This window comes from Oncorhynchus kisutch, linkage group LG10, assembly GCF_002021735.2.
Source record: "Oncorhynchus kisutch isolate 150728-3 linkage group LG10, Okis_V2, whole genome shotgun sequence".
In the NCBI taxonomy this organism is placed as follows: Eukaryota; Metazoa; Chordata; class Actinopteri; order Salmoniformes; family Salmonidae; genus Oncorhynchus; species Oncorhynchus kisutch.
The window spans coordinates 14466980-14491946 of record NC_034183.2 but is presented as its reverse complement, the minus strand read 5'-3'; the positions used below and the strand labels follow the sequence as shown (position 1 = coordinate 14491946).

Here is a 24967-nt window from a genome sequence, read left to right as displayed (position 1 = left end):
TATATATGTAGACTAGTGATGAATCAGCAGAAACCCAGGGACCTCCTTGTGGTGGTGGAGACTCCGTAGGCCAACAGAACTGTGGGCTCCTGAAATACCACCAACCCTTTCCTCCAACTCACATCATAAATTTCCCTTTCTGCAAGGTGTCTCCCAAAACCTGAGCTGCCACTTGGCTACCATACCAACGACGTTGGAAAGGTTTGACAAAGCCATCCCAGTTAAGCACGGACGACATGGATAGATAAACCCGGGTAAGCAAGGGTCAACGTTGATATATTCTTGCACCACTTTTGGGTGATTGATGATAATTCCATTTTCAATAATAAGAAGGCTATTGTTAAAGGGTCAGTCTGCAGTTCAAACAATAAAAAGTGACTTCCCAGCCACTGTTTTGACAAAAAGTTCTTCAACAATCAATGTGTATATAGCAATCATTTAAAATAAAAAAAATGGAAGTACCAATGCAGATTGCACCTTTAAAATAAAGAAGGGAAAGGGGTCGTGAACTTTAACAAGGGAACCATGCTATCCATTGCACCGTTGAACAATTTCTGTATCTGTCATTATTGTCAGAACAATTTTTGACCTCTGGAATACATTTTGTTAAGGATTATTAAAAAGTAGAAAAAAGTGTTACTCACCATTTGCAGGACTAGAGTTCCCCAATCGAACTTCAATTGCATGGCAATACACTGTAAATTGAATATCTACAAAAAATGTCAAATTCCTGAGAAAAAAGTGGGCAAGCAAATAGCCCTCTTTTGCTCAAAGGTGAGATGGGGAGAAGGAGCGAGAGATTGAAAGAGAGCGAGAGAGAGCGATAGAGAGTGATGGAGAGAGGACATTTATTTATTTATATATTATATTACTAATTATATCATAACTATATTCTTGTAAATTGTTTATTATATTCTTTATTCAAATATGAAAGGTTTAATTAAATATAAAAAAACATTTTAATGATTAATACACATCTAAAATGTGTAACTAAATCAAGCCAATCGTTATTGAGTTTTAATTCAATTGTGTTTTCATCAAGTTATTTCGCATGACATTGACATTTATGATGAAATGTTTGTAGGAAATATAATCCTATATTCTTACAACAAATATGTTAGATTAATTCACTGTGGGGTTGCAAAAAGCAAATGTTACCGGTTTTCAGGGATACAGTGTTTTCAACCTAACTTCAGTTTCTCCTGGGAACCGGAAGTGTGGACTCTGCTTAGACGTCTTTTTACACCAGTATTATCTTATGCTAGGTTGTGATTTTCAATGTTCCTGATAAGTCGATATTTCATTGGGGGCGGGAATAGAGAACCTTGAAATAGCTGTCTGGTAGGTGCACATAAGTGACATAAGTGCAGCCCATTAATATTTGGAAAAGCCCTAGTTATGGATGCCCTACTATTTCAGTGCCAAATTAGTAATAAAGAAATAAACATGCATAACAATGTTCAAGCACATGAGGTTGGAAAGGACGGACTCGTAGTAATGACTGGAGCGGAGTGGGTGGAATGGTATCAAATACATCACACATATGGTTTCCATGTGTTTGATGCACTTCCATTTGCTCTGTTCCAACTATTATTATGAGCCGTCCTCCCCTCAGCAGCCTCCACTGTATTCAAGAAATATACATGTCAAAAGTAACAAAAAAAGACTGTCTTCTTCAAAGCATTTATTTAATTACTGAGCTTTGGCATGAATGTTGGACATAGGTAAAATAAGTTTTCTTCAAAAGCGTTTTACTATTGACATAAGACATACGTTTAAGTTAAATAGATTGACAAAATGACTCTAACTCTGTGACAGTATAACAAAACAACCTAAAAGATGTATTAAAAAACAAATTCAGTCATTTATGCGGTCTCAAACTTCTTCTTCCTGCCGTCCATGCCAGCCTGTTCATCAACGTTCTTACGCCAGTCACCGACTTCCTCCTGCATGACATAAAATGTACGATGTGACATTCTTAGTGTTTGAGGATGTAATATGAAATTCATGTAACTGATCATTTCCTCAAAGTTCTGAGCACATTCGGGACAACTGCCGCCAACTCCTAAAGTACTGTGATTCTCTGCTTCGTAATTCTCCCCACAAATACCCACCTCCTCTTTGACCTCCTTCTTCACTTCTTTCAAGTTGGCTCTGAAATCCATGGAAGCCTTGTGCTTGGTGCCCAGCAGAGCTGCAAGCATAGCATCAGCAGACATACGCACTTTCTTCAGAGCTGGCTTCTTTATGCCCTGGATCTCAACCACTTTCATTCTCAAGTCCTCAATCTGTGAAGAGGGTGAGTCAACACATAGTCAAGACCAGCGCTATATGTTTCCAGGATGAGGACAATATGGAATGCAACGTACTGTACCTCTTTGTCTGTCTTCTTCACTTTTGCCTCGGAGTCATATCTATCCTCATCAACCTTGTCAATGGTCTGGGCCAACTTTTTAAGCATTTCCTGTTGACACAAAAAACATATCACAGATAATTTGTATGAGAAACACAGTGTATCTTAATGGTGTCTTCAGCTTTTGGCACAGATCAATCTCATTCAATTCATTTTCGTTTCTATGCAAATCGAATAAATCCAAATGCAGCCTTAACACATATCTCAAAATCAAATATGTAACATGAAAGATAAATAGGTTAGGATTTTTGTGGTACCAATTGTATGGTTGTATGAATTATTGTATATGTCAGGTATTCAAAGCAGACTAAATGAGAATGAACTGGTTAGAATGGTAAAATACCTGCAGCTCAGGAAGACCCCCAGACAATACCGGAGCAGGGCAGTTTTCTGCAATAAAAGCTGCCTTTTCCGTTATCAAGTCTGCTGCTTCTTTCTCCAGGAGGTCTTTGGCAATCGCAAGCATCAAGCTCTGGATGCCAGGGGGAGAAAAGGTGTCAGAGCAGCTAACACGACTACACCAAAACATGTAGAACTCACCAATGCAAAGTTAGGCCTAGCATCAATTTCAGGCACTCTCAAATGTACTGTATTTCCTTATACATTCAAGAAAGTAACCTTGTGGTATTACCATGTGTCTGAATAAATAATTGAGAGCCTAAGCACGTTAACTTCAGGCAACTGCCAGCTAATGTGTTTCTGCCATTTGTGTTTGTCTTGATACATTTTACACAATCACTTGTACACATAGTTCATTTGTGGTTATTTAATTAAATAGGGAAAGGTATTTGTATTTCATATCGTTACTGTGCCCGCAGTTTTGACATCTTTGCAAATAAGAATGGGTTATTATTTGACTTAGCTGTATAGACACAATATGAGTCAAAGGTTTGGACACATCTATTCATTCAAGGGTTTTTCTTTATTTTTACTATTTTATACATTGTACAATAGTAGTGAAAGCATTAAAACTATGAAATAACACATATGGAATCATGTAGTAACCAAAAAAGCATTAAACACACCAAAATATATTTTATATTTGAGATGCTTCAAAGTAGCCACCCTTTGCCTTGATGACAGCTTTGAACACTCTTGGCATTCTGTCAACCAACTTCATGAGGTGGAAGGTGACCTGGAAGGCATTTAAATTAACAGGTGTGCCTAGTTAAAAGGTCATTTGTAGAATTTATTTCCTTCTTAATGCGTTTCAGCCAGTCAGTTGTGTTGTAACAAGGTAGGGGTGATATACATTGGATAAAGACAGCCCTGTTTGATAAAATACCTTGTCCATATTATGGAAAGAACAGCTCAAATAATCAAAGAGAAATGACAGTCCATCATTACTTTAAGACATGATGGTCAGTCAATGCAGAAAATGTAAAGAAATTTGAAAGTTTCTTCAAGTGCAGTCGCAAAAACCATCAAGCGCTATGATGAAACAGGCTCTCGTGAGGACCGCCACTGGAAAGTAGGAACCAGAGTTACCTCTGCTGCAGAGGATAAGTTCATTAGAGTTACCATCCTCAGAAATTGCTTTCCAAATAAATGCTTAACAAAGTAACAGACACATCTCAACATCAACTGTTCAGAGAAGACTGCGTAAATCAGGCCTTCATGGTTGAATTGCTGCAAAGAGACCACTACTAAAGGACACCAATAAGAAGAAGAGACTTGCTTGGGCCAAGAAACATGAGCAATGGACATTAGACCGGTGAAAATCTGTCCTTTGGTCTGATGAGTCCAAATTTGAGATTTTCGGTTCCAACCGCTATGTCTTTGTGAGACGCAGAGTAGGTGAACGGATGATCATGTGTGGTTCCCAACGTAAAGCATGGAGGAGGTGGTGTGATGGTGTGAGGGTGCTTTGCTGGTAACACTGTCTGTGATTTATTTAGAATTCAAGGCACACTTAACCAGCATTGCTACCATAGCATTCTGCAGTGATACGCCATCCCATCTGGTTTGCACTTAGTGGGACTATCATTTGTTTTCAACAGGACAATGACCCAACACACCTCCAGGCTGTGTAAGGGCTATTTGACCAAGAAAGAGAGTGAGGGAGTGCTGCATCAGATGACCTGGCCTCCACAATCACCAGACCTCAACCCAATTGAGATGGTTTGGGATGAGTTGGACTGCAGAGTGAAAGAAAAGCAGCCCAAAAGTGCTCAGGATATGTGGGAACTCCTTCAAGACTGTTGGAAAATCATTCCTCATGAAGCTGGTTGAGAGAATGCTAAGGCAAAGGGTGGCTACGTTGAAGAATCGAAAATATAAAATATATTTTGATTTGTTTAACACTTTTTTTGGTTACTACATGTTTCCATATGTGTTATTTCATAGTTTTGAAATCTTCACTATTATTCTACAATGTAGAAAATAGTAAAAATAAAGAAAAGCCCTTGAATGAGTAGGTGTGTCCAAACTTTTGACTGGTACTGTAAATGTTCAATCAAAGGAGAGTAAGAACAAAACAGTTTTTCATATTGGAAGCTGAAATTGGGTTAAATCAGTATATTTACCTTCAGATGACCCCTGCGGCTCGAATTCATCTTTTTCCTTGGAGAGGAAGAGGTAGATACATGAGATGTTCTCGATGCACTCAGACAATCAGTCACCTCTAAGATGTTATTGAGACTAATGTAATATTATACTTACTCTGACATCTTGCTTGTTTATTTTTTCACACCTTGTATAAGACAGAAATTAAAAGATTCAAAACTTTGACAGAACAAGTGTTGTTATAAATGTATATGTTGTACTGTGATAGACTCAGAAGAGCAGTCATAATGCCAAAATGAATCCACCAAATAACAGTAGCACACAACAAGATATAGAGATCACTTTAATTACTCAGCAAGTAGGAGTCTACCCTGGCTCACTTTACTGGGTATGTACTTATTTTTATCTTTATGCTGATGCAGGACATTTGGACAACCTTTTAGCATATTATTATGGCAGCTAGACACTGGCAATAGAACACCTTTCAACTAGTTTCACATTGCAGATATAAGCATGCAGATATGAAGTATTCACAAACATGTATCATATTGCTGCTTGCCACTTGGAACAATTTTATGCTTAAACAGATAGGGTTTCAACTTATTCAGATGCCAAAACATATATACATTCTGAATGATAGTTTCTTATTTCCCTGAGGACGACAAATCTAAACTGGTATTTGGCATGCTAAACTTTGATCTACTTAATTATTGAGCTGCTGACCTACATTTGAATATAACTACAACTACAATTTTACTAATTTGTTAAAACAATGAGTCACTCTTTATAATGTTGATCCTTTAAAGGGATAGTTAAACAATTTCTTTTAAATTGTAGCTTTTCTTCCAATTTTTTTAAGTTGTTGTTGTTTTCTCCAAACCATTTCAAAATAACTAGCTAGCTAACCAAGATCAATAGTAGCTAACCAATTTAAATACAGTTCGTAGGAAACCAATAACTAGCTAACCAATTGAAATACAGTTTGAAGGAAACCAATAACTAGCTAACCAATTAAAATACAGTTTGGAGGAAACACCCTAAAGAAGTCGAAAATACGCTAATATTTCCAAAAAGTGAACTATCCCTTTAAACAGTGATATATTCACTTTTTTTTACTCATGAATGTTCAAATCTTGCAAATAAATCATGTAAAATGTTTTAGTCATTCATGATACACAAAAGGTTTCATATTCTGATGGTTATTTATATTTAATTTCTGTAGATTCCAGACATCTAGAACACCACCTGTTCAGGAACAAATGGCATAAGATTGCGGAACAGAGCAGAACAAAAACATCCAGATAACAAGGTCCCCTTGAGCATCATGTTGGGCTGATACATGCAATCAGCCTACGAAGTATAATATTTCTAGTGACCAAGAAGGCTCAAACTGTTGAGCTAGCTCTACTTCCTGAATAGCTAGATTCACATCTGGTGACACAAAACAATTCAGCAATTCAATTAATTCAATTAAAACATTCAAATTCCTTAATATCTGTCAATCATGTGCACATAATGAATCATTGAAAATAACATATATCGCTTAAAAAAAGAAAGGTGAGAATACAGACCTGTATTTGTTTCCCCCTTATATCCCAAAACAATTTAGCCAGCACACATGCATACATTTACCATGTGGGTGGCCATAGGGATAGAATCCACAACCCTGGTGTTACAAGCACTGTCCTCAACCAATTGAGCCATACAGGACCATGCTACTATGGTGATCGTATGATCTGCCAATGTGCAGAAACCAACAGCTGCAACACTACATACAGTTCAAAGCAGTCAAGAGACAGGAGCACATTATGCATGCTGGAGCACTATAAGATCCCACTATTATCCTCACCTGTGAGAAAAATAATGATGAAAAATGAAGAGCAGCTGTGAGAGATGGAGAGGGAGAGGATGGCAAGCCAATAGCAGATTAAATGAGGGAGTACACAGTATTAAATACTGATGGGTGGACACCAGTGGTTTATCCCTCCCTCAACATGGTAATGTTTACTCCAGTAGGTCAGTCTTTATGGTAGTGGTCAGTGATGCTGCCGGCCCCCTGTCAGCCTGATATACTGCCCTGTAACATATACATGCCCTGTAACATGCCCCGTTATCTAAATATAGGCTCCATATTTCCAAACCAGATAACTACAGTATCAATAATACTTAATAATAACTTAAATAATAACAAGCAACGTGCAACTGCTTGTCACAATGTCATCCCCTCTATAGTTTCTTGTTGTGATCAAGTCTTAATCGATGAATGATAAGTGAATGTGGTCAAAGTAGCCCTACACTACAGGGCCAGATATAATAAGCATTGGAAATAAAGCATCTTATGGTAGGAACTTACCCGGTAAAATAAAAAACAAAAATAGGGGTCTGATCCCATACTTTGACCTAGGGCCGGCTCCAGCCTTTTGGGGGCCCTAAGCAAGATTTGGTAGGGGGGCCCCCACATCACGGCAAAACATTTGAGAGGCACCGCTCTTGACGGTGGAGAAAAAAATGCTTGTTTTAAAGGCCCGGTGTATTTTCCTTTGTTTTATACATATTTCCATACTATGAGTTTGGAATACACTGACTATTTTAATTGAAAACAATCAAAATCAAATCAAATTTCATTTGTCACTTGCACCGAATACAACAGGTGAAATGCTTACTTAAGAGCCCTTTTCTCAACAATGCAGAGTTTAAAAGTAAGAGCAATTTTCCAAATAAAAAAAGGAAATAGTAGGGCCTGCTGGGTGGCGCAGTGGTCTAAGGCACTGCATCGCAGGAGTCACTAGGAGTCGCTGCAATTCTACACATTTTGCCATGGGGCATAGAAAATGTTGCAGTTTTAAAGCAAGTTTACTGCAATCCTATGAATTGTGATCATTTTTTCTTTTTTTAAGTTTTACAACAAAATTCCCACAATCTATCTATTTTGCCATGAATGGAGATACTTTTTTTTTGCAGTTTTAAAGCAAATTTTCTGCAATTATACACATTTTGTAAGGACTTATGCCATGTTAATATGATATGAGTGAGAATGACTAACAAAATCAATGGAGGCCCCCCTGGAGGTCAGGTACTCTGGGCACGAGCCCTGCGTGCACGGTCGGTATTCAGCCATGCTTACTACAAGTTTAGATAGCTGACTAGACTAACTACCAATAAAAAAAAGTGTTAGCCGACTTGGCTAATTGAGTGACTGTCATTGACTGACATAACAAGAGAAAAACTGCTGACACACAATCACATTTCGAAATTGCACCTGGTGTATTCAAATATTCTCACTCTGAAATAGTAAGTTGAGATCCGACTGAATTCCCCCCAAAAATGTCATAAATAAATAATAAACATTTGTTGGGGGCCCTGCAGCAGCTGGGGGCCCTAAGCGACCGCTTATGTTGCTTATGCCTGGAGCCGGCCCTGCTTTGACTATCCTCCATCCTGACTTTGTATTTAGGTCATTTGGCGCCAGAATTAGCCTAGTTCTATATCCACCAGCCATCTGCTAAAATGTAATGGCCCCTCCTAGGAATCTTTTGGGGGAATTTGTGGTGGCAAATATTTCTGTGGCTCTGTATTACAGTTTAGTCATTTAGCAGACGCTCTTATCCAGAGTGACTTAGTAGTGAGTACCTACATTTTAATATTTTTTCGCACAGGTCCAACGTGGGAAACGAACCCAAGATCCTGGCATTGCAAGCACCAAGCAGTACCAAATGAACCACAGAGGACATAGTGTAAGCATCATCTAATTTGTCCTTTAAAGACAGAGATTGTTAAGTATGATACCCAGTGAAAAGTGTCACCTTGAAAGTAAGGGAAACGGTTTTGCAAATGTGCAAGAAGAAGATACAGACATGGGAATCATGCATCCTCTGGTTGATCAGTTATAGAAGATATTGTCATGCATTGTTCACACAGAGTTATTTCTCCAATAGGCTTTAACAATACAATCACAACCACAACCATTTCTTTTACATCTCATAAAGCACCATGATCCAAAAACAATCCTTACATCACTCACCTAATATCCTTTTTCCATTCAATATATATATATATCTATCCAGATTTCAAAATTTTTCATCTACCCAGATTGAATTCTACACTGTAATTGACAATAAAACCAAAGCACTTGTCAATAAATCACATCAAAGCTGTAGTAGGCAAAAATACAAAGAAGATCTATTACACAGATGATCCATATCTGAATTGATTACCATGGTCAGCCAACAGGTTTCTTATTTCTCCCATACCTGCAGTTGTGTGTGCTACGGTGAGGCAGTAGAGGGCGACATATCCATGCTAGTCCACCGCTGTCTTGCTCTCGCTACAGCGGAGATGTCACAAGATACAACACCAACCTATGGTGTCATAAGACACAAGAAAACATAGGTTTTTCATCATGAATACAAGAAAACATCATGAATACTCAACTACCCTGGTCAACAGACTATGCATGCTGATTTTTGTGTGAGAAATACTAACAATCCAATATTCGGTAATTCACGAATTAGCCATTATAGGCCAAAGTGAAAATACATGTTTCTAATGCTTATGAAATGTAATAGTTTCTATGCTTATAAAAACGTATACATGTTTATAAATGTTTACAAATAATGAAATACTTATTTACTAATAGATTATAAATAGTTTATTCATGCTTAGTCATGAAAGTTATAACATGTTACACTATATTCATTCTCCATGTTTCATATAAAATTACTGTTTAAATTTTTGTATTAGTATTGAACAATTGATTAAATCCTAGCCTAAATATGTTTGTATCAGTTTCCATGCTCAAGATGGCCAAACAATAAAGAGATGCTACCAATTCTAGGAGTCATAATTACAGCAGGATTCGGCAGAGAGAAAAAGAGAGAGGGAGAGAGAACATGCACAGAGCTTACACCTTTTGGTTTGTGTGACATGTTCTAAGAAATTATGTTCTAAGATTAAAGTCCTTCAGTCGTTACATTTTTTTATTTTTACAACTAGCTTCTAATTGCCATCTGCTATTGAACATTGAATCGTGTGCTACTCATACCCAAATCAAGTAGGCAACTGCATAAGTCGTGTTCTCTTTTTATTCATCACAAAACCCTAAAAGACATGCACGCAAAATAAAAATGCTATTCCAGTTGTAAAGGTTCAAATATTTATTTAATATTCAGTCATATATACTTAAGTACATTTCTTCATACAGCAAGTGTTCAAGTTGCTGTGAAAAGGGAAATGATCTCAGTCGACAACATGGTCATACAAATCCATATCTGACTTAACCACAAAACGACTTTATATATCTAACATCTAAATACAAAATACAGCCATGGCTGACAACAACTGACTTATTATTAGGACATAGAGAAAGGCAAGTGAAATGGGACTGAGTCGTGCGACAGATATTATGCGGCCTCAAACATCTTCTTTCTGCCGTCCATGCCTGCCTTGTCATCAATGTTCTTACGCCAGTCACCAACTGCATCTTTGTCCTGTAAGGGTAGAGTGGGTGTTACAGCAGAGAGATCAGGTCAAGAGAGAATCTAAGCTATTTGTTTAGGTTATTTAAAATTTGAGCTTTAAGGGTTTTGTAAAAAGGAAAGAAAGTACATTGATAGTGATTAAATCCTAGCCTTTGTGTGAGAAATACTAACAATCCAATATTCGGTAATTCACGAATTAGCCATTATAGGCCAAAGTGAAAATACATGTTTCTAATGCTTATGAAATGTAATAGTTTCTATGCTTGAATCATTGTTCATCCTCTGTCAACCATGGTTACCTGCAAGGAAACAAGTGCCGTCATCATTACATTGCACAAAAAGTGCTTCACAGGCAAGGATATTGCTGCCAGTATGATTGCACCTAAATCAACCATTTATCGGATCATCAAGAACTTCAAGGAGAGCGGTTCAATTGTTGCGAAGAAGGCTTCAGGGTGCCCAAGAAAGTACAGAAAGCGCCAGGACCGTCTCCTAAAGTTGATTCAGCTGCGGGATCGGGCCACCACCAGTACAGAGCTTGCTCAGGAATGGCAGCAGGCAGGTGTGAGTGCATCTGCACGCAGTGAGGCAAAGACTTTTGGAGGATGGCCTGGTGTCTAGAAGGGCAGCAAAGAAGCCCCTTCTCTCCAGGAAAAACATCAGGGACATACTGATATTCTGCAAAAGGTACAGGGATTGGACTGCTGAGGACTGGGGTAAAGTCATTTTCTCTGATGAATCCCCTTTCCGATTGTTTGAGGCATCCAAAAAAAAGCTTGTCCGGAGAAGACAAGGTGAGCACTACCATCAGTTCTGTGTCATGCCAACAGTAAAGCATCCTGAGACCATTCGTGTGTGGGGTTGCTTCTCAGCCAAGGGAGTGGGCTCACTAAACAATTTTGCCTAAGAACACAGCCATGAATAAAGAACGGTAGCAACACATCCTCCGAGAGCAACTTCTCACAACCATCCAGGAACAGTTTGGTGACGAACAATGCCTTTTCCAGCATGATGGAGCACCTTGCCGTAAGGCAAAAGTGATAACTAAGTGGCTCGGGGAACAAAACCTCGATATTTAGGGTCCATGGCCAGGAAACTCCCCAGACCTTAATCCCATTGAGAACTTGTGGTCAATCCTCGAAGTAGGTGGACAAACAAAAACCCACAAATTCTGACAAACTCCAAGCATTGATTATGCAAGAATGGGCTGCCATCAGTCAGGATGTGGCCAGAAGTTAATTGACAGCATGCCAGGGCGGATTGCAGAGGTCTTGAAAAAGAAGGGTCAACACTGTAAATATTGACTCTTTGCATCAACTTCATGTAATTGTCAATAAAAGCCTTTAACACTTATGAAATGCTTGTAATTATACTTCAGTATTCCATAGTAACATCGGGCAAAAAATATCTAAAGACACTGAGGCAGCAAACGTTGTGGAAATTAATATTGGTGTCATTCTCAAAACTTTTGGCCACGACTGTATGTAGGCACTGATACATAGCCTCGTGAAGTATCAAATCAAATGTATTTATAAAGCCCTTCTTACATCAGCTGATATCTCAAAGTGCTGTACAGAAACCCAGCCTAAAACCCCTAAAAAATACTTTAAAGAACTACCTAAGTCGTTTTTGGGGGTTTCTGTACATTACTCCTCTATCTATATTTTTGACAACTTTTACTTCACTACATTCCTGAAGAAAAGAATGTACTTTTTACTCCATACATTTTCGCTGACACCCAAAAGTACTCGTTACATTTGGAATGCTTAGCAGGACAGAAAATTGTTCATTTCACACACTTATTAAGAGAACATCCCTGGTTATCCCTACTGCCTCAGATCTGTCGGACTCACTAAACACAAATGCTTCATTTGTAAAATATGTCTGAGTGTTGGAGTGTGCCCCAGGATATCCGTACATTTTTAAAAAACAAGAACACTTTGCCGTTTATTTTGTAAATATATGAGGAACTTTTAATTATTCATACTTAGATTTTTACTTTTGATACTTAAGTATATTTTAAACCAAATACTTTTAGACTTTTACTCAAGTAGAATTTTACTGGGTGACTTTCACTTTTACTTGAGTCATTTTCTATTAAGGCATCTTTACTTTTACTCAAGTTTGACAATTGGGTACTTTTTCCACTACTGATATTTGATCAACTCCCAATATTGAGCGAACAGCATTGTTTTACAAAGTATCTTTGAGGGATAGGTTATTGGCACGAGTGCATCTGTCATCACCGCTGAGCACACATACAGTGCCTTTGGAAAGTATTCAGACCCTTTGACTTCTTCCACATTTTGTTACATTACAGCCTTATTCTAAAATAGATTAAACAAAATAAAATCCTCAGCAATCTACACACAATACCCCATAATGACAAAGCGAAAACAGATTTTAAAAATCTTTTTAAATGTATTCAAAATAAACAAACAGAAATACCTTATTTACATAAGTATTCAGACCCTTTGCGATGAGTCTCAAAATTGGGCTCAGGTGCATCCTGTTTCCATTGATCATCCTTGAGATGTTGCAACAACTTGATTGGAGTCCACCTGTGGTAAACTCAATTGATTGGACATGATTTGGAAAGGCACACCTGTCTATAAAAGGTCCATCAGTTGACAGTGAATGTCAGAGCAAAAACCAAGCCATGAGGTCGAAGGAATTGTCCATAGAGCTCCGAGACAGGATTGTGTCCAGGCACAGATCTGGGAAAGGGTACCAAAAAATGTCTGCAGCATTGAAGGTCCCCAAGAACACAGTGGCCTCCATCATTCTTAAATGGAAGAAATTCGTAACCACTGAGCTGGCTGCCCGGCCAAACTGAGCAATCAGGGGAGAAGGGCCTTGGTCAGGAAGGTGACCAAAAACCAGATGGTCTCTCTGACAGAGCTCTAGAGTTCCTCTGTGGAGATGGGAGAACCTTCCAGAAGGACAACCATTTTTTTTTTTTACCTTTATTTAACAAGGCAAGTCAGTTAAGAACAAATTCTTATTTTCAATGACGGCCTAGGAACAGTGGGTTAACTGCCTGTTCAGGGGCAGAACGACAGATTTGTCAGCTCGGGGATTTGAGCTTGCAACCTTCTGGTTACTAGTCCAACGCTCTAACCACAAGGCTACCCTGCCGCCCCATCTCTTCAGCACTCCACCAATCAGGCCTTTATTGTAGAGTGGCCAGACAGAAGCCACTCTTCAGTAAAAGGCACTTTTCACACCACTTGAAGTTTGCCAAAAGGCACCTAAAGACTCTCGAAACATGAGAAACAAGATTCTCTGGTCAGAAGAAACCAAGATTGAACTCTTTGGCCTGAATTCCAAGTGTCACGTTTGGAGTAAATCTGGCACCAACTCTACAGTGAAGCATGGTGGTGGCAGAATCCTGCTGTGGGGATATTTTTAAGCGGCAGGGACTGAGAGACTTTTTATAGTCCCGTACCCCTTTAAACATTCAACCTCCAGCTGCGTACCCCCTCTAGCACCAGGGTTTACGCACTCTCAAATTTTTTGGTATCGTTGTAAGCCTGCCACACACACTATACAATATTTCTGATACATTTGTCACAACCCGTCTCATGGGAAGTGACAAAGAGCTCTTATAGGACCAGGGAACAAATAACAATATGATAATAATCAATAATTTTGCTCTTTATTTAGCCATCTTACATATAAAACCTTATTTGTTCATCAAAAAATGGCGAATAACTCACTACAGGTTAATGAGTAGGGTATGCTTGAAAGGATGCACTTAACTCTGCAATGTTGTGTTGTATTGGAGAGAGTCTCAGTCTTTTTACCACACACAGTCTGTGCCTGTATTTAGTTGTCATGCTAGTGAGGGCCGAGAATCCACTCTCACATAGGTACGTGGTTGCAAAGGGCATCAGTGTCTTAACAGAGTGATTTGCCAAGGCAGGATACTCTGAGCGCAGCCCAATCCAAAATCTGTCAGTGGCTTCTGATTAAATTACATTTAATCAACTGCTTGTTGCAATTTCGATGAGACCCTCTTGTTCAGATATCAGTTAGTGGACTGGAGGCAGGGCAAGAAAGGGACAACGAATCCAGTTGTTTGTGTCATACGTTTAGAGAAAGTACCTGAGTAATTGCGCACCCAACTCACTCAGGTGCTTCGCTATATCACATTTGACATTGTCCGTAAGCTTGAGTTAATTTGTACACAAAAAAAATCATAGAATGATGGAAAGACCTGTGTGTTGTCCTTGTTAATGCAGACAGAGATGAGCTCCAACTTCTTAATCATAGCCTCAATTTTGTCCCGTACATTGAATATAGTTGCGGAGAGTCCCAGTAATCCTAGATTCAGATCATTCAGGTGAGAAACAACATCACCCAGATAGGCCAGTCATGTGAGAAACTCATCATCATGCAAGCGGTCAGACAAATGAAAATTATGGTCAGTGAAGAAAACTTTAAGATCGTCTCTCAATTCAAGAAACGTGTCAGTACTTTGCCCCTTGATAACCAGCTCACTTTTGTATGTTGCAAAAGCGTTACATGGTCGCTGCCCATATCATTGCATAGTGCAGAAAATACCCAAGTGCAGTGTACCCAAGTGGGGTCAGGAGCAACTGCTTGCACTCACATTACCACTATGTCTCCCTGTCATGGCTCTTGCACCAATCAGTACAGATACCAACACATCTTGACCACCAAAGTCCATTTGATATCACAAAGCTGTCCAGTACTTTAAAAATATCCTCTCGTGTTGTCCTGGTTTCCAGAAGAGGATGTCTTCCTTAATGACCCCCATAAACGTAACTGATATTTATCAGGAGCTGTGCCAGGTCCGCCACGTCTGTTGACTCCTCCGGCTGTAACGCACAGAATTCATTGGCTTGTATGCGAAGCAGTAATTGTTTCAAGACATCTCCTGCCATGTCACTGATGCGTCATGAAACAGTGTTGTTTGATGAAGACATTGTCTGTATAGTTTTTTTTGGCCTTTTCCCCCAGCACTGTCCCAGCCATATCCGTGGCAGCAGGAAGAATTAAGTCCTCCACAATAGCATGGGGCTTGCCTGTTCTAGTCACTCGGTAGCTCATCATATAAGACACTTCTAGCCTGTTCTTATTAATGGAACTATTGCTTTTATACATGCCTTACTACTCGAAAGTCGTCTTAATTCTTGCTCAAAAAATTAGTAGCACACGATTCAATGTTCAATAGCAGGTGGCTTATTTTTCAAATTGGCATGTTTTGTTTCTAAGTGTCTGCACAAGAATGAAGGATTCATCAAGTTGTGAGATAGTACTTTTGCACATATAACACACTGTGGCTGAGGAAAGGCACTACTCCCAATATAAGTGAACCCCAAATAAACGTAGTTCTCATCATATTTGCTCCTCTTCGATGGTCCAACGTCCCTGTCTGTTGTTCGGTGCTTTCCCAGGTAAGGGGGCAGTAGCTCTTCGGCTGCATCAGATTCACAACTGTCAGTGTCCATGCTAGCTGGGCTAACAACAAATGTAGAATTACTGATGCTAGCATTGGATGAATAGAACAACTTGTGTCATAGACAGGTGTAGGTGTAGTACTACTGGTTGTAGCAGTACTACCAGGAGAGCTGGTATGTGTCTCTATGGACGCAGGCCTTACTTTTTTTAACCATTTATCAATTTTCGAGCAAACGGAATGAGCAGCAGCTACATTTGACTACATATGGACCGTTAGTGGAATTCCAGCAAGAGAGTAACGGTTAATGTGATTGGATGTTAATTATTTGACTAGACTACCTGTATTTGACATTGTGTTGTTATTACGCTGAACACTAGTTTCATTTAATTTTTGCCAGTGAAACTAGGCTACTCAGGCGAGAAAAAAAACTCACCCAAATGTATAGCCCCATTGGAAGATATAAATAGACTTTTTGAAAATGTGAAGGGAAAAAAAAAAATATATATATATTTAGATTTTTTGAAATGTTTAATTTGACCTACCCTCGACGACATTTCGCGTAGCCCAGTTTGGGAATACTTGGCCTTGGCTATTGGTTGCATTCAAGACTAGGTTGTTTCTATTGATCTCAGTCATTACTGTCATTACGGTTGTTTCAGGGTCAGGGTCAGAGTACCCTGTCATTACAGTTGTTTCAGGGTCAGAGTACCCTGTAGTTATGGTTATTTCAGAGTCAGAGGACCCTGTCATTATGGTTATTTGTTTGGTATTAAAAAATATTTTGAAAATGTCTCCCTTCATGTAAAATTATGTAGAATTGCATGAAATGCTTTTTGCTAAATTATAGAATGTCTTCTGCTTCTGTCTTCTGCACCACTATACGCTCACTTTTGAGAAATTCGATGATAGAGACAGGCAACGCTTTATTATAAAGGTGAACCCCCCCCAACTCAAAACATCTTACATCTTCCCATGGGTATTCACCTGATATCCTTCCATAGTATTATACCAATTTTCTGCTTTGTAGATTTCCACACAAATACCCACCTCCTCTTTGACTTCCTTCTTCACTTCTTTCAGGTTGGCTCTGAAATCCATAGACACCTTGTGCTTGGAGCCCAGCAGAGCCTGGAGCATAGCATCAGCAGACAAGCCTTGGAACTCAATCACTTTAATCCTCAAATCCTCAATCTGTGAAGAGAGGAAGTCAGGAAAAAGACTATATCTGCACTCTTAACAAGAGAGAAAATCAACAAACATAATCAACCTCAAATGGCTACAATAGGATTTCATTTGACAGATTAACTTTGGTTTCTGTACCTCTTTGTCACACTTGCCTCCTTTGCCTGCCAGGTCGTATCTCTCCTCATCCACTTTATCAATCTGGTGATGAATTGTCTTGCACAGTTCCTGCAGGAGATTATTAACAAAAGGAATCTTGAACAACTAAAGATTGAAATTAAGAACTGAATGTAATAAAAACAACCCACCTGCACTGTGGCGCAACGAAAGTGAATTTCCTAACAGTGTCGATTGAAAATGTAGTTTAAGCATTTGATACTGTACCTGCAGTTCTGCCAATGACCCAGGCATGTCCAATGCAGCGCAGTTCTCATCCATGTAAAAAAAAAATCTTCCACTGCCTCTATGGCCTCTGCATCTAGCAAGCCCTTAGCAATCTGGAGCATCAAGCTCTGGAGAAGGAGAGAGAAGCTGGAATAGTGACACACCTGGATGAAGGTTAACAGTGGAATACACATCACAACACACAAAGACTTTCATTATAATGTAACATTATAACATATTGTGCTCAAGATAAAGTTTAATTACAAAAAATTGAATTCAATTTTACTTGTGACAAATTACCTTCAGATGATGCTTGTGACTCGATGCCATTATTTTCCTAAAAGAGTTGATCAAAAGATGTGTGAATTTCCTAGAAATGTTTACATTTCGGATTTAAAAAAAATGGGACATGGGGCACTGGAGAGGTAAAGTTGAGTTTCCAACCATTAATTAAAAAAGGCAATTTATTGATACTGTATACATGGATGTCCAAGATCACGAAGTATACAGCATAGAGTGAATGTTATATTTATTTCCCCACATTGAGCATATATAAAATATCCCATCTTACCCCACTTGCCCATAATGGGAGGCTGTTCCATTGATGAACACCAATATAGTAGTGAAGTTAATATTATTCACACAGGGCAGACAAATATAGTCACTGGTATCATAAGAACATATTGGAACTTCCTCAGACATCTTGTTTGCTTCAGACCCCTTTGGAAAGAAACGACAATACAACAATGTAATAAACTCAACACTAACCCTAACCCTAACACTAACTTGCAAATATTTATGCACTCTTGACAACTTTGTTTTTCATTTGAATAGCATTTGAATACCAATAGCAATACTTTACCAAACAGAATTGACTTCGATGAGAGGTAACATTGTGCTTCCTCATGTAACAGTTAAGAATGTGCCGTAAACTCACTCCACAGCTAGCTTGAAATGTCGCCAATGGTGCTATCAAATTGGATCCTTTTCTACAGCACAACTGGTTTTGGCGGTCACGTGTGTTTGCGACCAGAGGACCAGTAGTTCAAGCCCAGAAAGGGGACAGGGACAGCACTGTTAGCAGCACACTGACGCTAGTTTCACGCAAGAGGGTTAGGATAGTTATTTCCCTGCTGTGTTCAGGGAAAGGAGCTCATTTCTAAAATTGTGTCTAAGGAAGGAGCCAGCTGTCTTCTTGGGATTCTCTTCTGATACTGTCAGTTGTCATCAGCAGGTCAATTATAACCTAACACTTTCTCATGTGCCTCCAAACCGTACTGTAGCACAGTACACCACTGAGACAGCCAAGGACGACGATTTGAAGGAGCTTCATCCCCAACATACAGAATAATCAATAGATTTACAACCACGCAGCCTTCGCCCTCTAAAAAATTATGATTGGACAAAATGATGAACCATGCTACATGTACTTTCCAATATTTGTAAGCATCTGCCAGTGACTGAGGATGTGGTCTTGAAGGACAGAGGTGATTATCTGTGATGTATGTGACGACCCAAGACATATTCGCATTCCAAATTAAAACGATTTCAAACTAATCTTTGAAGATCCAACAACAATCAAATTGGAAATGCTAGTAATTATAAACTTACACAAAAATCATTACATTTGTAAACAAAATCAAATGTACTTTGGCATGATGCACATGACATAAATACATGACAACTGACAAAATCGAATGAAATGTATGTCCACTGACGTCAAAGGAGACTGGCGAGTGTGTATAGCTTTCTAATTGAATTTCTCATGTAGGAGTATGGTTTAAAAATATCAAGTAGCTGGCAATGTTCCCAAGAATTTGCTACACCTCATTGAACAGCGATGTTCGCCAGAATTTGCTACACCTCATTGAACAGCGATGTTCGCCAGAATTTGCCACGTCTGATTCGGTTACGTCAGTTACACAATTAGATATATTTAACACTACATTCCAGACTATATTGAACTCAAACAAACGTATTAAATAAGATAAACATGTTAACCCTGCACATTCTTATTTCTTGTGAGATTAATTTTATGACAATTTTATGACTAAAAGACAAGTGAGCAAAGTTGTTAAATAAGTGATAATGCTCGAGAAGCCGGTGTTTGCGCTTTTAACCAATCAGCATTCAGGATTAGACCCAACCGTTGAAAAATGCTCTATAATATGGGTGTTTTGACAGGACTATACCCCCCCCCCCCAACATTAAAGGTTTATCACTAGTTTCTTTATCATCAAAGCTTTATCTAAACCGATTTAAACAGTGCTTTTGCACACAGAGAGACACCTGGTCTGATCTCACGTGTGCAGCTGATTGCAGGGTTTCCAAACCGAAGGAGGAGTGCTAATCCAGAACAGTAAAACCAGTGGAGTTGCTGAAATCCTGTGATGCTTAACCAAGCTGAAAACAGGGAGCAGATAGAGAGTCAGGATAGACAGGTGAGAGGTTCTCACCTGTTAGAGAAAGCTGGCGATCGAGCAGTATACACGTCTGGGACTGTGACAGGCAACTGAAATGTTATGAGGGTTTTAATGGGATACTGTAACGGATCAGAAAAACTCTGCATTTCTCTTTATGGAATTGGATTGAAGTCCCGCTCCAGACCAATGGTTCAGCAAGCTGCTGTAACTCTAGTCACAACCCAACCTCCCTGCTGCCTATATATATATAAGCAACCCTTCAAGATTGTTATTGTAGTTGTATTGCTTATTTATGTAACCGCCTGTCAATTGCAAGATGAGTTACAAACGTACAGTGAAGACCAAGACTTTACAGCAGAATTATTCAGCCTATTTGTCCTTGCGTTGATGCTGGACAATTAGTTCTGGTTTCGGAGGACTCTGCAAGTACTGTCTACCCTTCTCTGTGGTAGGAGATTATGTAGAGATGTAGGATCTTAATTTGAGGCAGTTTGCTACAGCAGGAAAATAATCTTGCAGCAAGCAACAGGAAATGTGTAGTATTGTGTGTATTATAATTAATGGACATATTTGTAGGGGTTGATACATTTTTCGTAAGGGAAAATCAAGTCTGAAATTTCAAAGTGGGAATTACAAGCTTCAGAAGCCTTTTTAAACCTCAAATACACTAGAAGTTTTACATTTCCTGCATTACAGGAAAGTTCTCCTGCAACAGGGTGAAGAGTCAGTGGGATGTCTCTCTTCTTTGTTATTATCTTGCATGTCCTTTTCTGTACCCTGTCCAGTGCAGCTTGCTGCTTCTTTGTGCAGCCCACCAGCTACATACTGACATACTCAAGGCATGGTAGGATCAGTGTGGTGTAGATTTCCACAAGGTCCTCAGTGTGAAGACTGTTTCTTGCCATCACAGTCAGGAAGGGTAGATGCTTTGAAGCCCTTTTCACTGCCTGGTCAATATGTTGGTTACCACTGAGTTGGTTGTCCAAGTGGAAGCCAAGGTATTTTGTTCCAACTGGAACAGCCTGTCTACCCAGGTTCATTGGAGCCTGCTGGGGGGGATTTCTAGAGAAACAAATTCTTAGTTGGACAGAAGTATGTTGTTGTCTGCCGCCCATTCATCCAGTTACTTCACCTCCTCTTCCATTGAGGTGTCATTTTCAATGTTTTCTAGCCTTAAAGAACAGGACAAATCAAAGATGACTCTCCGAGTGCACATGTGGAGCAGAAAGAGGTAAGGCGAGACAACCCTACCCTGTGGGACCCCAGATGTTACCTCTGTCCATGAGCTGTACATTCCATGTGCCATCCCCCTCTGTGTTCTCCCTGTTGTGTAGCTGTGAGGCCAGGTGAGTAGCCTTGGACACAGACCCAGACTGGCCAGATGCTGGAGGAGTTTAGCATGGTTGACACGATCAAAAGCTTGTGACATGTCAGCCACCAGAACCTGAACCACCGTGGTTTGCTTTAAGTCTGTCTCTGTAAGCCAGGTGTGTGTGACTCTGACCAGCTCATTTGTTGTGCTGTGTTTAGCCAAGTATGCATACTGGTTTTTGCATTCCTGAAGAGCAACTACTGTAGGTAGAAGCTCTTCACAATGAACCTTTCCTGGAATTTGCCCAGACAGGATGGAGGAGATATTGGTCTCCAGTCACTTTTCCTTCCAGGACTGGGGACCACACTTAAGGTACATAAACCAATAGGTGTTTACTAAGTGTGTGACCACCAGAGATTGCCCCCCCCCCAATCCTCCCTGATACACGTGTACATATTGGACTATAAATTGTGCCTTCATGTAATAAATATATGTATGCTCAAATGCCATTTACATTATGTTCTTATCTTTTATTATTTCTTATTGTTTTGCAATGTTGACAAGGAACCTGCAAGTAAGCATTTTGTTGGACTTTGTATACTACGTGTTCTTTACATACGACTAATGAAACTTGAAACTAAACTGAAACTAGCTAGATCCTCTGCAAATTCCTTTATTACCCGGGGGAGACATCTGGACAAAATGCTTTCTATATAATAAGAATAATTTGGTGGATGCTTATATTTGTCCTATAGTGTACAAAACATTTAGGACACTTGCTATTTCCATGACACAGACTGACCAGGTGAATCAAGGTGAAAGCTTTGATCCCTTATTGATGTCACTTGTTAAATCAACTTCAATCAGTGTAGATGAAGGGGAGGAGACAGGTTAAATAAAGATTTTTAAGCCTTGAGACAATTGAGACATGGATTGTGTATGTGTGCCATTCAGTGGGTGAATCGGCAAGACAAAATATTTAAGTGCCTTAGAAAGAGGTATGTTAGTAGGTGCCAGGCAGACCGGTTTGTGTCAAGAACTACAATGCTGCTGGGTTTTTCATTCTCATATCCCGCTGCTGTTTTTTTGCATATCCCAATACCCCCTTTCACGGCCACTGTGTCTTAAAATAACTTGTTACATTAGTCAGAATATAATATTCATGTAAACTGTGCTATTAGAAGAATAAATACAAATCCTCAATATACAGTACATTCGGAAAGTATTCAGAGCCCTTGACTTTTTCCACATTATGTTACCTTATAGCCTTATTCTAAAATTGTTAAATTGTTTTTTCCCCTCATCAATCTACACACATTACCCTATAATGACAAAGCGAAAACACGTTTTTTGAAATGTTTGCAAATGTTTGCAAAACATAATTAGAAATATCTTATTTACATTAGTATTCAGACCCTTTACTCAGTACTTTGTTGAAGCACATTTGGCAGCGATTACAGCCTTGAGTCTTCTTGGGTATGACGCTACAAGCTTGGCATCTGTATTTGGGGAGTTTTTCCCATTCTTCTCTGCAGATCTTCTCAAGCTCTGTCAGTTTGGATGGGTTGCTGACCAGCTATTTTCAGGTCTCTCCAGAGATGTTAGATCGGTTTCAAGTCCGTGCTCCGGCTGGGTCACTCAAGGACATTCAGAGACTTGTCCCGAAGCCAATCCTGCGTTATCTTGGCTGTGTGCTTAGAGTCGTTTTCTTGTTGGAAGGTGAACCTTCACCCCAGTCTGAGGTCCTGAGCGCTCTGAAGCAGGTTTTCATCAAGGATCTCTCTCTACTTTGCTCATCTTTCCCTCAATCCTGACTAGTCTCCCAGTCCATGCCGCTGAAAAACATCCCCACAGCATGATGCTGCCACCACCATGCTTCACTGTAGGGATAGTGCTAGGTTTCGTCCAGACGTGACGCTTGGCATTCAGGCCAAAGAGTTCAATCTCTGTTTCATCAGACCAGAGAATCTTGTTTCTCATGGTCTGAGAGTCCTTTAGGAGCCGTTTGGCAACCTCCAATCGGGCTGTCATGTGCCTCTTACTGAAGAGTGGCTCCCATCTGGCCACTCTACCATAAAGGCCTGATGGTGGAGTGCTGCAGAGATGATTGTCCTTCTAGAAGGTTCTCCCATCTCCACAGAGGAATTCTGGAGTCTGTCAGAGTGACCATCGGGTTCTTGGTCACCTCCCTGACCAAGGCCCTTCTCCCCCCGATTGCTTAGTTTGGCCGCACGGCCAGCTCTAGGAAGAGTCTTGGTGGATTCAAACTTCTTCCATTTAAGAATGATGGAGGCGACTGTGTTCTTCGGGACCTTCAATGGTGCAAAAAAAAATTGGTGTCCTTCCCCAGATCTGTGTCTTGACACAATACTGTCTCGAGCTCTATGGTCAATTCCTTCGACCTCATGGCTTGGTTTTTGCTCTGACATTGACTGTCAACTGTGGGACCTTATATAGACAGGAGTGTGCCTTTCCAAATCATGTCCATTCAAAGGAAACAGGATGAACCTGAGATAGATTTTGAATCTCATAACTAAGGGTTTGAATACTTATGTAAATAAGGTATTTCTGGGTTTTTTATTTGGTAGATTTGCACAAAAAAAATCTGCTTTTGTTTTATCATTATGGGGAATTGTGTGTAGATTGATGAGGGGAAAAATATATTTCATCCATTTTAGAATAAGGCTGTAACATAACAAAATATGGAAAAAGTCAAGGGGTCTGAATACTTTCCAAATGCACTGTAAAGGCACTTACCACTGAAGCATCAATAAGATTCCATCTGATGTTTTAGTGAGTATTTATCTGTTGAGAGTAGGAAAGTAATAAATTACAGTAAATGCAAATTGTAGACAGGAAACATTTAACTACAGTTTTGAAAACATAAAATTGCTTAGTCAATTTGTTTCAATTGTAAGAGTGAACAATGAAATAATATACTTGCTTTTACTTTGTAATACAAAAGGGAAAAATGCAAAATAATGAAGTAACTCACCTTAATTTCAGTGACAATGACAAAGACCTCAAAAAGACTGCAGAAAACATTGCTGAGCCCAATTGTTGACAGGTTTTTTTTCTCATATTAGCCTGAACTGTTGAATGAATAAAATCTATAAAACAAATCTCATGATTTTACTTAACATGAAGTTTTCTTTATCCAACAATAACTGAATAATGTTCCAGATAACGTGGTACATGACAGAAAGCATTGATTTCAAAACCTCTAGAAACGTGTTACTCTACATGCTGCACAAATTAGAATACAAAATCGGAGACGAGTATTAAAGAGATTGAATGGGATTTGGATTTAGGGGGCGCTATTTTAATTTTTGGATGAAAAACGTTCCCGTTTTAAACAAGATATTTTGTCACGAAAAGATGCTCGACTATGCATATAATTGACAGATTTGGAAAGAAAACACTCTGACGTTTCCAAAACTGCAAAGATATTGTCTGTGAGTGCCACAGAACTGATGTTACATGCGAAACCCAGATACAAATCCAACTAGGAAGTGCCGCATTTTTAAAAACCGCCTCATGCCAATGACTCCTTATATGAGTGAATGAGCTACAAATGAGCTTACGTTTTCCACGTTTTCCCCAAGGTGTCTACAGCATTGTGACGTCTTTTTAGGCATTTGCCTTGAAGAATTGCTGTAAGGGACCATATATGGCATGTGGTCACATGGTGTCTCCCGCAGAAAACCTTGCGTAAAATACTGAGGTAGCCATTTTTCCAATCGCTTCTTATGAGAAACCAACTGCCTCGACGGATATATTATCGAATATATTTGTTAAAAACACCTTGAGGATGGATCCTAAACAACTTTGCCGTGTTTCTGT

The 24967-nt window shown here is 39.3% G+C and overlaps 1 protein-coding gene and 1 pseudogene across 1 annotated transcript; both read right to left on the bottom strand.

Annotated features, from left to right (window-relative positions):
• Positions 1 to 1671: 1671 nt before the first annotated feature.
• LOC109897794 (troponin I, fast skeletal muscle) lies at positions 1672 to 6886 on the bottom strand. The gene is made up of 7 exons (XM_020492367.1): positions 6768 to 6886; positions 5075 to 5105; positions 4939 to 4975; positions 2757 to 2885; positions 2375 to 2464; positions 2115 to 2288; positions 1672 to 1946 (listed from the first exon to the last, which is right to left on the bottom strand). The coding sequence occupies exons 2-7, from the start codon at positions 5080 to 5082 to the stop codon at positions 1866 to 1868; spliced, it is 519 nt and encodes a 172-aa protein (XP_020347956.1). The 5' UTR covers positions 5083 to 5105; positions 6768 to 6886; the 3' UTR covers positions 1672 to 1865.
• A 2273-nt stretch (positions 6887 to 9159) lies between these two features.
• On the bottom strand, positions 9160 to 20313 carry LOC109897792 (troponin I, fast skeletal muscle-like; annotated as a pseudogene).
• Between the last annotated feature and the right edge of the window lie 4654 nt (positions 20314 to 24967).